General features: G+C 48.6%; 1 protein-coding gene across 1 annotated transcript in view; it reads right to left on the reverse strand.

The window, feature by feature from the left end:
- Positions 1-14,702, reverse strand: part of LAMC3 (laminin subunit gamma 3) — a 105,479-nt gene that overhangs the window by 29,264 nt on the left and 61,513 nt on the right. The window contains exons 13-14 of the mRNA XM_054997272.1: positions 3,654-3,842; positions 195-440 (exon numbers count right to left, since the gene is read on the reverse strand). Of these exons, the coding sequence (XP_054853247.1) occupies positions 195-440; positions 3,654-3,842 (435 nt within the window). The remainder of the gene's footprint in view (positions 1-194; positions 441-3,653; positions 3,843-14,702) is intronic.

Genomic DNA, 14,702 nt, shown 5'->3' on the forward strand with positions numbered 1-14,702 from the left:
AGCATGTGCAGAGCACCTTTTCTTTCCCACTGCCAATTCATTCCCATCTGGCCTTAAGAGGCAGGCTTCTAGATCCGGAGGGACTTCCAAATCCTATTTTGGAACTATACAAAGCAGAAACTGAAACTCTGGCCAAGCCACTAGTCAAATGTTACCAGGGTGGCTCTCAGGCAAAAGTGAAGGCCGCTACTCACCAGCACACTTCCTGGCGGGGCTGTTGGCTAGCGGATCCCCATAGAAGCCCTCTTGGCACCTCTCACACTGCTCCCCTGCTGTGTTGTACAGGCAGCGTAGACACTGGCCTGAGACAGGGTCACAGTTGCCGACAGCATTGGGGTCCACGTTGTCATTGCAAGTGCAGGGAACGCAGGGGCGGATTGGGCCATTCCTTCCCAGGGGGTCTCCAAAAAAGCCATCATCACACAGCTCACAAAGTCTCCCTGGAACAAACCAGAAGAGGTTGGAGGAGGAATGGATTTTGACCAAAGCAGGGCTAGACTATATGTGGCTCTGGAGTTTTGTGACTGAAACTACAGATGTGTTATTTGGGTCTAAAACACAACTGTAGGGGGACAGACTTGATATGGATTGGAGCAAGGGAAGGAGAGGAGAGCTCTTACCACACATGCCTTTCCCCCAATCAAAAACTTCTCCATTCCTGTTACTTTAAGCTTGGGCAGGGGAAAAGGCAGTCACAATTGAGGTATCTTTTTTCCCTCCCCAAGTTTAAAATATCGTGGAGTGGGATGGGGTATTTTCTATCAAGAAAACTGTCTGAGCAAAAGAGTTAACCACCCTTCCTTAGGAGCCAGAGCCTTGATACATATTGCTCCCCCCACCATGGCAGTTTTTAAGTCTAAATAACACACCTATAATAATAACATTCAATTTATATACCGCCCTTCGGGACAACTTAATGCCCACTCAGAGCAGTTTACAAAGTATGTCATTATTATCCCCACAACAAAGCATTCTGTGAGTTGCATGGGGCTGAGAGAGCTCTGAGAGAGCTGTGACTGACCCAAGGTCACCCAGCTGGCTTCAAGTGGAGGAGTGGGGAATCAAACCCAGCTCTCCAGATTAGGGTCCTGCGCTCTTAACCACTACACCAAACTGGCTACAGAATTTCAGCATCACATACATTTGGCCCATTTATGGCAAACAACAAATTTTAAGGAGTGAGTGAGCCCTCGTGGTGTAGCTATTTGAATGTTGGACAAGCATCTGGGACACCCAGGCCTGAGTCCCAGTTCTGCCATGGAGGACCACTGAGTGACATTGAGCTAATCACCCTCTCAGCGTAACTACCTGTCATGATCTGTCTGTGCCAAGAAGGTCTAGCAAGGCCTCAGACGCCTGTTAGCAGTGGGAGTAGGCCTACCCACAATTCCCAGGAGCCCCTGGGCCATTTTGGCGCCTTTTTTGGCCAATCAGAACACAGGGGGCTGGTGCTATATAAGTCTGGGAGGGAAAAAGCCTGTGTTCTTTTCTCCCAGGGAACAGGCCGGAGGAGGTCTCTGCTAGGGGGAGAGGCCCTCGTCCAGGTAGGGTGAGAAGACAGGCCTGGCAGACAGCGGGAGAGGGAGTTCCGTCGCACTAGGGCCTTTGGTTTATTTGGCTTTCACCCATCTATTGTTGCTAAGGCACCTTGCTTCTTGCTTGCTTGATATTAACTGACCTCCTTGTAAATAAACCCTTTGGTTTGTTGTTACTCTGCCGGGTCCTCACGCCTGTTTATTGGCCAAACTAAGGCGGTCAGAAGGGTCGGGAGGGGACTCTGGGCCTTCCCAAGGGACCCCAAATCCCAGAGTGGTGGCAGCGTAAGGTGGCTCACCTAGGGTTGCCAGGCCCCCTCAATTTCCCAGTGGGAGATTAGGGCCTGGCTCTTACCTGAGGGGGGGGGGGTGCGTGTGCGCAGAGCGTGCGCACTCCTACAAGCGCGATGACGTCACTTAGTGACGTCACCACGCAGCCCGTTTGGGCGCAGATCGGGCCCGTTGTGGGCCCCTGCGGAGCGCAGGAGCATTCCTGCACTCTGCGGGGGCCCACAACGGGCCCAATCTACGCCAAAACGGGCCCAATCCACGCCCATTTTGGCCTGGATTGGGCCCGTTTTGGCGTGGATTGGGTCCGTTGTGGGCCCTTGCGGAGCGCAGGAATGCTCCCGCGCTCCACAGGGGCCCTGATCCAGGCCAAAACAGGCCTGATCCTGGCTGCTGCTGTGCGTGGGGGTGCGCAGCACTGCAGGGGGGCGCGCATTGAAGGTGCGTGCCCCCCCTCGCAGGCCAGGTAGGTGGGGGCGGGGTGGGAGGTCTGGCAGCCTTAGGCTCACCCCACCTGAGGCATGACACTACCTCACAGGGTTGTTGCTGTGAGGATAAAATGGAGGAGGTAAGAAGGATGTAAGCCATTTTGGGTTCCTATTGAGGAGAAAAATGGAGTATACATATCTAAAGAAAAATAAATAAAAGATGGATTGTAAAGTTGTATACAGGCCCACTACTAACATTCCCCAGTGAAATTTGCCTGACAAGCAGAATCCCTGTAATGTGGTGCGCTTAGTCCAACCTCCTCCCCTCTTCAGCAGCCCTGAGGAGCTGGCAGCGGAACTGCCGGTGGCTAGAGCATATACCAAAATGCAGCTCATCTGCCACAGTCACATGTACTCCTAACGGATGTCTGTGGAGAACTGAAGATGGTGTGAAAAAGGCCTCCCACGCTGTATATCGTACTTTGGTCACATCACGAGAAGACAAGATTCTCTGGAAAAGTCAATAATGCTAGGAAAAGTGGAAGGCAGTAGGAGAAGAGGAAGACCCAAAATGAGATGGCTGGACTCAATAAAAGAAGCCACATCGTCCAGTCTGCAGGATCTGAGCAAGTCTGTTAATGATGGGACGTTTTGGAGGTCTTTCATTCATAGGGTCACCAATGATGGCTCATAACACACACTGTATATTGCTTTTCTGCCGCCATCACTGCTAGTCCAACAGGCATTGCATGAAAAACCATCCCAAAGCTTGACAAATCTGTTTACTAAAAGGGCAAGGAAGATGAGTGAACGCACCTCACACTGCAATCCCTTTTTAAAAGTTCCTTTGGTCCACTGAAAAATACTGGCCCTGCCTTCTGCCATATACACCAGCATGCCCTGTGGCCAAGAGGAATTAAGAAAAGAGAACCACCTTCCTGTCTTTTTTACGTTTAGAATTTTTAGTTTAAAACTTCCATTCCACCCCCAAACGGAGCATGGTGCATTTTTCTTCCTACTCCTCAAAAAATTCTCATTCCACAATGCCCTCTATATCTTGCAATTAGAAAACATTTTGAAAATTAGACACAGTTGTCTATTTCCCCCCTTCTTGTCCCTGGAACGTCAGTTTGCCACAAGAAAAAGACAGAGAGGAAAACGGTGGTAGACATGGATATGTTCCCAAGCTTTGCTCCCCAACTAGAAATTTAGAGAACTCATTTGATTCTCGGATTCTGGATACTGTACAGCACAACGGATTCCCTATCTGTGCCTTAACATCACACGAATAAGCAATACATATAGAGTGCATTAAAAAACGAGATGAGTGGAAGATATACCAGTTCAGTCCTTTTTCTGGGAGCATAATGTACTTTTCCCACTTCCAGGCAGTTAGACCCACCTCTTTGTCCTGGCGGGCATTGCGTACAGACCACCTCTCCGCTCTCTGGGAGGGCCGTGCAAGGCGTTTGACCGGGACAAGGGCAAGGCTTGCAGTCATCAGAGCGGCCTAAGAAGGGATCGCCATGGAAACCAGGGGCGCAACGCTCACAGGAAGGCCCCTCCGTGTTGTGTAGGCATTGGCACAATCCTGTGGGAGGGAGGAACAAGAATGAGACGCAGTTCAAGGTTCCCCTGGCCCCAACTGAACGTTTCCAGAGAGGAGGTAACAAACAACTGCCATTTTAGGGGAGACCCATGGTCCATCCTAAGCCAGTCACTGGCCAATTAGTGGTCCACAGTGGTCTTCACAGGCGGCAGAATGAAGTGGTAACAATCCAAGGTGTAAGCACATGACCTTAGGCCCAGGATCTCCGTGCAAGCCTTTCACCTCTAAACTGCTTTACCTCAGGTTGCCAACCCCCAGGTGGGGCCTGGAGATCTCTTGAAATTATAATTGATGTCCAGATAATAGTTCCCCTGGAGAAAATGACTGCCTTGGAGGTTCGTCTCCATGTCATTACATCCTGCTGAGATCCTCCCTCCCCCAGGCTCCACCACCAAATCTCCAGATTTTTTCCAACCTGGAACCAAAAAACCTTAGGCCTACATGTGGTATTAATTTCCTGTCAGAGCCTGCCTCACACTCATTTAAAACCAAAGGAATTGTTGGTTGTCTTACTTTTTCTAGAAAGACAAAGCTGTCTTGCAATGGGTGGCCCACCCACAACTTAAAATAGATCACCAGTGTGTGCGCATGCTCACATGTACAACAGTCAGTAGTGCGGCACAGTGTCTAAAGTCAATCAATCTGTATTAAAATGGTCCTAGACCAGCATAAAACATAACAGCAGTCGTAAAATTCAGGAGCTCAAAAGTGAAATTATAATCCACGAGACTAAAAAAATACCATGTTGGCATTTCCTCGGTTATTTTTATATTTTCCTTCAGTTGCGAATCAGCACTCTACTGGTTCGACTCCCACCACAGCCATGAGCTCAGTAGGTGGCCTTGGGTAAGTCACTCCTCTCAGCCCAGCTCCCCAGCTGTATTGTGGGGATAATAACAACACTGACTTTGTTCACAGCTCTGGGTGAGGCATTAAACTGTCTAGAAGAGCTGTATATAAGCGCAGTTATTATTATTTATTTATGATTAACTGGCAAATTTTATAGGCTGCCATGAAAAACGTCACACTGCATGCTGTAACCATTTTCCCTACCTGAAATGGTGCTGGGAGGCAGGGCTTTTTTTCAGGGAGAACGCGGGGGAACGGAGTTCCAGCATTTGGAGGAGGGCAAGGAGCTGTTCCAGTTGGCAGCAGAGGGTAGGACCTGAAGCAATGGGCTTAAATTACATGCACAAAGGTACCGGCTTGACATTAGGAAGAACTTTTTCACAGTCAGAGTAGTTCAAAGGTGGAATCAGCTGCCAAGGGAGGCGGTGAGCTCCCCTTCACTGGCAGTTTTCAAGAAGAGGCTGGATGAATCTTTGTCAGGGATGCTTTAGGCTGATCCTGCACTGGGCAGGGGGTTGGACTAGATGGTCTGTATGGCCCCTTCCAACTCTGTGATTCATTCATTCATTTGCAACCTCTTGAAAATGGTCACATGGCTGGTGGCCCCGCCCCCTGATCTCCAGACAGAGGGGAGTTTAGATTGCCCTCCGCGCCGCTTGACGGCGTGGAGGGCAATCTAAGCTCCCCTCTGTCTGGAGATCAGGGGGCGGGGCCACCAGCCATGTGACCCTTTCCTCCGAGGGCAACCCACTGAGTTCCACCACCTCTTTCCCCAGAAAAAAAGCCCTGCTGGGAGGTATCATGCAGGCAAATAATGCCCCCGGCACTGTTTGGGGTTGGAAAAATGGCACGGAGTATGAGGCAGGAGCCCCTCCTCTCCCCACACCACAGTCCTGACTAGAATTGGGGGCCCAGGGCTCTTTGAGATGGAGATCTCCACGGGCACCAGTAGCTGGCATATGGCTGCCAGTCCCTGTGGATAACATATGACAAACATCACATCTAATTCATCCCTTAGTGTTGATGTATCCTCTGCCTATTCAGAAATGTAATTTCTAGAGACTTTGGAAAGAGGACTATACCTTGAAAAAAGGTGTGCAGCATTTTAATATGTTACCCACAGAAGGGAAAAATAGAGACACTGACATATCCGGAGCAGATTCCAGAAAAATCGAGCAATTTCTTGGAAAACAGAGTCAGTAGTATCGGATCTACAATGATAAAGTTCACTGTCGTATATGACAGTGGACTTTATCACTGTAGATTGGATATTTATTTATTTATTTATTGTATCATATTTATATGCCGCCCTCCCCGCACATACCCTATCTTTTGAAAAAAACTTCCCGCACATTGAAAAGTGCCAGAACAGTGAGAAAGAAAGGATGTTGGACAAAATCGTTCCCTCCCAAAGGGCTAGTTTTCTACTTCCAGGGAGAGGTTTTTGATAGCAGACAGGTCTAACTTGTGAAGGCAGAAGACAAGTGGGAAATTCTCTTGCACGGAAATTAAATCAGCAATGTCTGCTGAAAAACAAGCAAACTTGTTTAATGATTTCAAACAAACTGAACCACCGATAAACTCTACTGATGAAATGTTTCTGTGCTGTTTGGGTTCCCTGCTAACCATCAGTCGTTTCACACTGTAAAACAAAGAAAAAGAGCAAAAAAGAAATGATGCCCTTTTCAAAAAGGATGCAGCTTATGAATGTCTCAGATTTCGAGTTCCACGAAGCCATTAACAGGACGCCTGCTGTAGCTTCACAACTCAGGACTGGCTCCAGACATAAGAAAGCTGTTTTCAATATGAAATCAGAACTAAATAGGAAAACAAAAGTAGCAACACATGTCTGCAGGCAGATGGAAGCTGTGTGTCACCCAGACACAGATTTAGAAAAGAGTTCAAGGGATAGTTATTTATTTTTAAAATGTAAGAAAACACAATAAAAGTGCTTTCCATGGTCATAGATTCAGGAGTTAGCCATGCTAGTCTGCAGTAGCAAAATAGAAGAGTCCAGTAGCACCTTTAAGACTAACCAACTTTACTGTAGCAATAAGCTTTCGAGAACCACAACTGTCATCGTCAGATGCATCTGACAGAGCTGTGGTTCTCGAAAGCTGACGATGCATCTGACGAAGAGAGCGGTGGTTCTCGAAAGCTTATGCTACAGTAAAGTTGGTTAGTCTTAAAGGTGCTACTGGACTCTTTTCTATTTTACCACAATAAAAGCCCCAAAGCATTATATTAAAAAAAATCCAGTGTCATTTAATTGTACACCGTTTCTGAGAGTTCAAAGTCTGTGTTATGACAGACTTGTGAGGTAGAGTGGTATTATTGTACCCAAATTGCCACGAGGGACAGGGTTGAGCTTGGGACAGGACCTGTTCTCCAGCCTAACTCCATCCGGACAACTCTCACTGGAGGGGAGGGAAATCCTCTCTTGAGGCCACACCACCATTGGCTGGGTAAAAGCTACAATTGCTTGCTAACCTCCAAATCTCCAGGAAATTCCTAGCCTGGAGTTGGCAAACCTGGTGCACACTGAACCGCTGACGCAATGCTCGCAGGAGCTTGGCTTGCAACCCAGCTGATGGTGACGTGGCCCCAGGAGGGGATGAACAGACCTTGTTGCAGATGACAAATTACTTTGAACAGGGACAGACTTTGGGAAATGGTATAGTGCTTAAATGGTATAGTCATCAGAATTTGAAGCTGGCATGGTGAAGTGATTAGTGTTGGACTATCATCTGGGAGGCCCTAGTTCAACACACACACACACTTTGCATGGAAGTTTTCTGGCGGATCTTGGGCCAGTCATGCACTCTCAGCTTGACCTACCATGCAGGGTTATTGTGAGGATAAATGGAGGAAGAAAGAACGATGTACGGTGCACTGAGCGGAGAAATTCAGGGTATAAATAAAGGAAACCTTCCTTGGAATTTTTAAAATAATAATAATAATAATAATGATCACATTCGATTTATTTGCCACCCTTCAGGACAACTTAATGCCCACTCAGAGCGGTTTACGAAGTATGCCATTATTATCCCCACAATAATCCCCCTGTGAGGTGGGTGGAGCTGAGAGAGCTCTGGGAGAGCTGTGACTGACCCAAGGTCACTCAGCTGGCTTCAAGCAGAGGAGTGGGGAATCAAACCCGGCTCTCCAGATTAGAATCCTGCCGCTCTTAACCACTACACCAAACGGCCACCTGGTCACCTGACAGCAATGCTGATTCCATGACTTGGCATTAATGTAGCCAGATTGCGAGAGGGAGGGCAGGAAGAGAGGAGCTGCCGCAAGGCTCTCCTGGCATTTTTTTGTGTGCTGATAGATTGCCACTTTGGGGTTGGGAAGGAATTTTCCTTCAGGCCAGACTGGCTGAGTATCGTGGAGGTTTTTTGCCTTCCTCTGAGCATAGAGGAAGGATTACTGGGAGGGTGAAGCGGGGACAGGGCCGATGTGCCCATTGAGGCAGGTCTGGCCCCCGCCTCAAGTGCTGAGGTGCCGAAGGGGGCGCCAGGGGTGCCAGCGTGTGCCGCGGAGCTGAAAGCGGCAGCGCTGGTGGCTGAGCGGGAGGGATGGGAAGCCGCTTGCGTGCCGCCCCGGTCACCTGCTGTGCCTGGCCCGCAGCTGCTGCAGCCTGCCAGCCCCCCCGCCCTGCACCGCCACTGCCAACACATGCCCCCAGCTGGGCACAGCAGCCGCGGGCTAGACATCCGAGGCGGTGTGTGGAACAACGGAGCAGGAGGGCTGGGGGGACGCACATGCACCTCCCCAGCCACCCGCCGCACCCAACTGTGAGCACGGGCAGCCTCCGTGTGCCGTCCCAGCCACCCGCTGCACCAATGGGGCCGGCTTGCTGCATGATGTCACATGCAGTGACATCATCATGCAGTCCAGGGCACGCGCGCACACACTATGCACACGCATAGGGGCAGCAACAGACCTGGCAATGCCCCCAGCCTCGGGCACCAGAAAACCTGGCGCTGCCCCTGTGTGGGGAGGTAACTGAGAATTTCCTGCATTGTGCAGGGGGTTGTAGCCCTTGGGGTTGCCTTCCAGCTCTATGTTTCTATGAAATTAATAAAGAAGCAGAGCTGACGGCAGAACCAGGGAGACTTCCCCCGCTCCTGCTGCTGCTTCAGCGCTCACAATGAAGAGCACAACAAACTAGCCCTTCCCTCTTGGCACAGCAGGTTTGATTTTCATTGACTGAGAGAAGCCATGAGGGTATATCCTTTGGCTGCCCCCTCCTCCCGTGTCCTGCTCTTAAGATGAAGTTTATCGGGTAGGGCAAGGCCTGCTTAGTTGGATCGGTTGGTGGCAAGTGGACTTGGGATGGACAAAGGTAAACAGAGAGCTAAGGAAGTTTTTCCCACCAAGGGGGCATGTGTAGTCAAACCTCACCTCTCTAGAAGAAACTGCGAGGAATTAAAGGTGTGCTCAGTTATGGAGATGGGGCATGAATGGGATGCTTCTGGGCTTCTTGGGTCTCTGGGCAGTGGGTTTTGAGTCCAAAGAGGAGGGCAGAGGTAGATCAGATGTTCTGGTTTCTTGGGACTCTTCCTGGCCATTGAAGGGGCCTTCTGGAAGTCACTGGATGTTGCCTTCTGGGCTGGTTTCAGGAGAAGCCGGCATCCCAATGCACGACACTCTGCCTGCTACTATAGACCCCACAAGCCAGAAGATTAGCCCTGATGGCCCAGGGGAGAAGGGTGACCACATCTGGGAGGTTGTGGCAGGGAAACTGTGAGGAAACCTGCCATGTGGAGGCCTTGTTGCTGTTGGGCACAAGAGAGACAGCATTGTTTAGTGGTTAGAGTGTCAGACTAAGATCTGGGAGAACCCGGTTTGAATCCCTGCTCTGCCAAAGAAGCTTTCTGGTTGACCTTGGGCCAGTCACATACTCTCAGCCCAACCTACCTCACAGGACTGTTATGAAGATAAATGGGGGAGAGGAAAATTATGTAAGCCACCTGGGGAACCAACCAGAGAGAAAAGTGGGGCATAATACAGTAAATAAATAAAATGTAATCTCCTTGTGGAAGCCACTGGGCAGAAGAGGAATGAGAGAAAAGGGAGGGTGACGTTTTCCCAAAGACTCAGACCCATTTTATAGCACTTTTTTATCTGGAAGGGGCTGAATTCTCTCTGTTTCCTGGAGAACTGGTCACCAAACGAGTGGGACAAGAAAACTGAGCTAAGACAGGAAAAGAGTGGATGGCGGGGAAGCAATGAAGACGGAAAAAACTAAACATCTGATGAATACACAGTTTGATTGGAAACCCTAGAACTGAAAGATCAAAGCCCCGGAACTGTATCCAGCGCTTATGTGAAACTAGAAAAGGAAACCAGGCGTGGTGGATTTCCATAATAATAAAGCACATTGCAATGGGGGGGGGGGGTGAGGAGAGGCTGTGCAGAACATTGTGCTGTTCCTGTTTGGCAAAGCTCAGGAACTTGTTAAAAACTTTCCTTTGAACGAGCTTTTGCCATCTGAGCTGCGCCCCAGCAAGCAATCCAGATGTTACAGCTGTGGAGCTGAAGAATAAGCAGGATGCTGGCAGCTTCTGGGTATGCTGTTTGCCCTGCATCTGGAGGGGCCGAAGCAGGCACTGTACCCACCCAAACCATCCCTGCTTGGCCCCTTAGAACTGCGATTCCTTCGAGGACTCATAGCTGGGCTTCTATACAGGCCTCTCTTTTTAGGAATTCAACACTGTCCCACCACTCCTGAGCGTATTGTGAGAAGAACACAGTCCAGTTTTGACACATATCAGGGCTCCTCCAGAGGAATAGCTGTATTGATTTGTTCCAGCAAAAACAAACAAGAGTCTTGAGGTACCTGGAAGACTCGCACACTTTTAATCTAGCAGAAGCTTTACGGACTACAGTGTGCTTCATCAGACGTATGAAGCAGAGGGGTGTGTGTTATGGAGAGAAAGGAAGCAAACAGGCAAAATGCTATGAAATCCATAAAGGAGGGTGTAATGCTAGTATGAAAAATACAAATGTAATCAAGAAAAGTAAAAGAACTGTTCACAATATTAATAGGCGATAACCTAATTTCCCTTGTTGAACTAAACTGATCCACACCAGTAATGGCTGAGGACTGCCTGCTCTTTTTCCAAACTTCAGGATTTGGAATAAAATTTCCTGATGAACTCTCATTCCCCAGCTTCATTTAGGTAAAGGTAAAGGCAGTCCCCTGTGCAAGCACCGAGGCATTACTGACCCATGGGAGGGGGGGACGTTGCATCACGATGTTTTCTGCTAGAATAAAAATGTGTCACCTTTTAAGGTGTTCCTAGTGTTTCTTTTTGCTGGTATTCATGTGCTAAACTTTATGCAGTTATTCTGTTCTCAAACAGATCCGCTCGCATTACTGGACAGCCAGTATGGTATAGTGGCTAAAGTGCTGGACTAGGACTGTTTCCACACTACTCACCTTCATCGGGAACGCTGCGGAACGTTATGAAAAAAACCTGGAAGATAGCGTCTTCTCATGCGAGTTTTGCGCGACATTGCGCAAAACTCACGCAAGAAGACGCTATCTTCCACGTTTTTTTCATAACGTTCCGCAGCATTCCGGATGAAGGTGAGTAGTGTGGAAACGGCCCAGGATCTGGGAGACACCAAAACCAAACCAAACAAATACCGGTGTAAAGGAACTACAAGGTTCCACACTTCACTTATAGAAAATACCTATTTTTTCTTTTTCTTTTAAAGTGCAAAAGTGCTCTAAATGGACATACAATAATGACCAATAAATAACAATGAATAACAGACAATACATTTCATAGGTAAAGTGCACAAACGTATGACTGAGTCCAACTTGTAGAATTTAGTAGTCCTTGGTCCTATAAGGAATAGATATATATTGCACAACCATCAAAGTTGTCAAACGTTGTCTTCCACCTCCACAATGTAGCACAATGGCTGCAATTTGCGACGTCGCGCAAAACTCGCGCGAGAAGACGCTATCTTCCGCGTTTTTTTCGTAACGTTCCGCAGCGTTCCAGATGAAGGTGAGTAGTGTGGAAACGGCCCAGGATCTGGGAGACGCAGGTTCAAACTCCTACTCTGCCACGGAAGCTTGCTGGGTGACTTTGGGCCACTTGCGCACTTTCAGCTTAACTTCATCCACCAATTCCATGTAGTCACTTGCCCTCCTGTAAGGAACTAAATTCCTAAGTCATGAAATTTGAGATGAGAACTCACATGCCTTACTTCCTGTGTCATGGAGGAGGCATATCGTAGGCGGGAAGAGTGGGCCTGAGCTCTGACAGGGTCTGTTGCTGGTCAGAGTCCCGAGTGATAACGGGATGAGAGCCCCAAGGCCAGTAGAGAACTCCTGCGATAGGCTGCATGGAGGCCAGAGATATGTGCTCGAGTCGAAGGCAGGCGAAGGTTCATCTTATTTATTATTTTATTTTACTTAATTTACACTCCGCCTTTTCTCCCCAATGGGGACTCAAAAGCAGCTGACATCCTTCTCATCTTTTCTATTGTCACAACAGCCCTGTGAGGTAGGTTAGGCTGAAAGTATGTGACTGTCCCAAGGTCACCCAGCAAGCTTCCATGGTAGAGCAGAGATAATAACAACAACATCATTCGATTTATATACCGCCCTTCAGGACAACTTAATGCCCACTCAGAGCGGTTTACAAAGTATGTTGTTATTATCCTCACGACAAAGCACCCTATGAGGTGGGTGGAGCTGAGAGAGCTCCAAGAAGCTGTGACTCACCCAAGGTCACCCAGCTGGCTTCAAGTGGAGGACTGGGGAATCAAACCTGGTTCTCCAGATTAGAGTCCTGTACTCTTAACCACTACATCAAACTGGCTCTCACACCAAAGTGGCTAGAGAAGTTGTTCCTTGAACAAAACAGGCTACAGATGGTCCCTCAATATTTTCAGCAATAGTAGTAAAAAAAGTCTGTGGTCCCTCCTTATTACATGTACATGTAATAACAATAACATTCGATTTATGTACCGCCCTTCAGGACAATTTAAAGCACAGAGCAGTTTACAAAGTGTGTTATTATTATCCCCACAATAACAATCACCCTGTGAGGAGGGTGGAGCTGAGAGAGCTCCGAGAAGCTGTGACTGACCCAAGGTCACCCAGCTGGCTTCAATCAGAGGAGCGGGAAATCAAACCTGGCTCTCCAGATTAGAGTCCTGCCACTCTCAACCACTACACCAAACTGACTAGTATCTGGGAGACCTTTGAACCAAGGTCTCCCAGATTCTAGTCTGACACTAAACCACACCAGCTCTCATAAGGTTCCAGAAGTGGCTGCCAGAGCAAACAACGGCTGCTTGGTCCATCGGAGTGATGGGAAGCATGGCTGCCTGGGTCTCCCTGCCAGGTGCCAAATCTGTTAGCGGACCTTACAGTACTGTTGAGAGGGCCTCTCTAGAGTACATAGGTTAACCCACAATTCTGTCAACAGATTTAGTAAGGTGTGGGAGCCTGGATATTAGGAATACTGGGTTGAGGGCCCTAGAGCTTTGAAATCCCTCTGCTATGCTTCAGGACTACCAACATGAATGGCCAGAGGGTAGCATCGCAGCTACCAGCTCAGTACAGGTCAGGCATCAATCATATTGGGCTTATAGGGTTCCAGCTGGTCGTGTGCGGCTGTCGATCCTGACTCTTCAGCCTGAACAGCTTGTAACAGAGTCTGGCACAAGCTGAACTACTCTTCTTGAGCCACCTGACTGCTTGCTGGCTTGCCTCCCAAGCACCGACCCCGCGGCAGCCTCCTCCTGCTGCAGGTTTCTAAAACACACTTTTGCTGCTAAGTTTGTGAATTATTCTCAGCTATTGTTACCATGATTATAGCTGTGAGAGATCATTCCTGTGAAAAGAGTGCAATCTCTCCCTCTCTCACACACCCCACTGCAATTTCGAAGGCGATTAACCTTTCGCACACCGAGTACTGTAGCTTCGAGTGCTATTCCCAGCGTCCTCCAAGAAGATAAAATTATGCAGATATATTATGCGCAATTTACAACATAATTGCATGGTGATTAGATAGCTCATCGGGCTTCCAGAGATGAATCGACTGCCTTACGCTTGTTTCAGGAAGGAAGGGCTATGCAGGAATCAGCCTGCACGGGGATAATACTGTTGGATGCAGACCAAAGGAGAAATGGATTCAAATCCTTGCTTGGTTAGCAGACGGATAGGGTGGTCCTGAAGCAAGCCACTTTCTTTCTCAGTCTAAACTCTTGGCTTTAAGATCCTCAGAGAACGGGGCTTTTTGCAGAACGAATGATTGCTGCATACAATACACATGGCAGAGCCTTCAATAATTTTATTTATTTATTTATTTTATTCGTCTTACACCCCGCCCTTCCCACAAGCGGGCTTAGGGCAGCTTCCAACAAAATATTCTGTTAAAATACAACAAAACATTATTGCAATTAGCATAAAATCCATTATTAACCCACACTGATCCAAATAGCATAAAAATCCAGGTGCCACCAAACAAATCAGAACCGCCATAAACCACGGGCACCGCCATGATGTAACTCCAGGGCGGCTGCAAAAGGAGGGCATGGTGGTCAGAAGGGGGGACAAAGTGCTGGCCCCTAGCCAAAAGCCCGGTGGAACTTCTCCATCTTGCAGCCCCTGTGAAACTGTAAAAGATCCCGCAAGGCCTGGATATCTATTGGGAGAGCATTCCACCAGGCTGGGGCCAGGGCAGAAAAGGCCTTGGCCCTAGTTGAAGCCAGCCAAATGTCCCTCGGGCTGGGGACCACCAAAAGCTGCTTATCCGTGGAGCACAAAGCCCTGCGGGGGGCAGAATGAGAGAGGCGGTCTCATAGGTATGCAGGGCTTAAATACCTTGAACTGGCTCCAGAACTCAACTGGGAGCCAGTGCAGCTGGCATAACACAGAGTGGATGTGTGCCCTAAATGGTGTCCCTGTGTGGACATGTGCTGCTGCATTCTGGACCAGTTGTAACTTCCGGGCCA

The sequence above is a fragment of the Eublepharis macularius genome, chromosome 14, assembly GCF_028583425.1.
Source record: "Eublepharis macularius isolate TG4126 chromosome 14, MPM_Emac_v1.0, whole genome shotgun sequence".
Classification (NCBI taxonomy): Eukaryota; Metazoa; Chordata; class Lepidosauria; order Squamata; family Eublepharidae; genus Eublepharis; species Eublepharis macularius.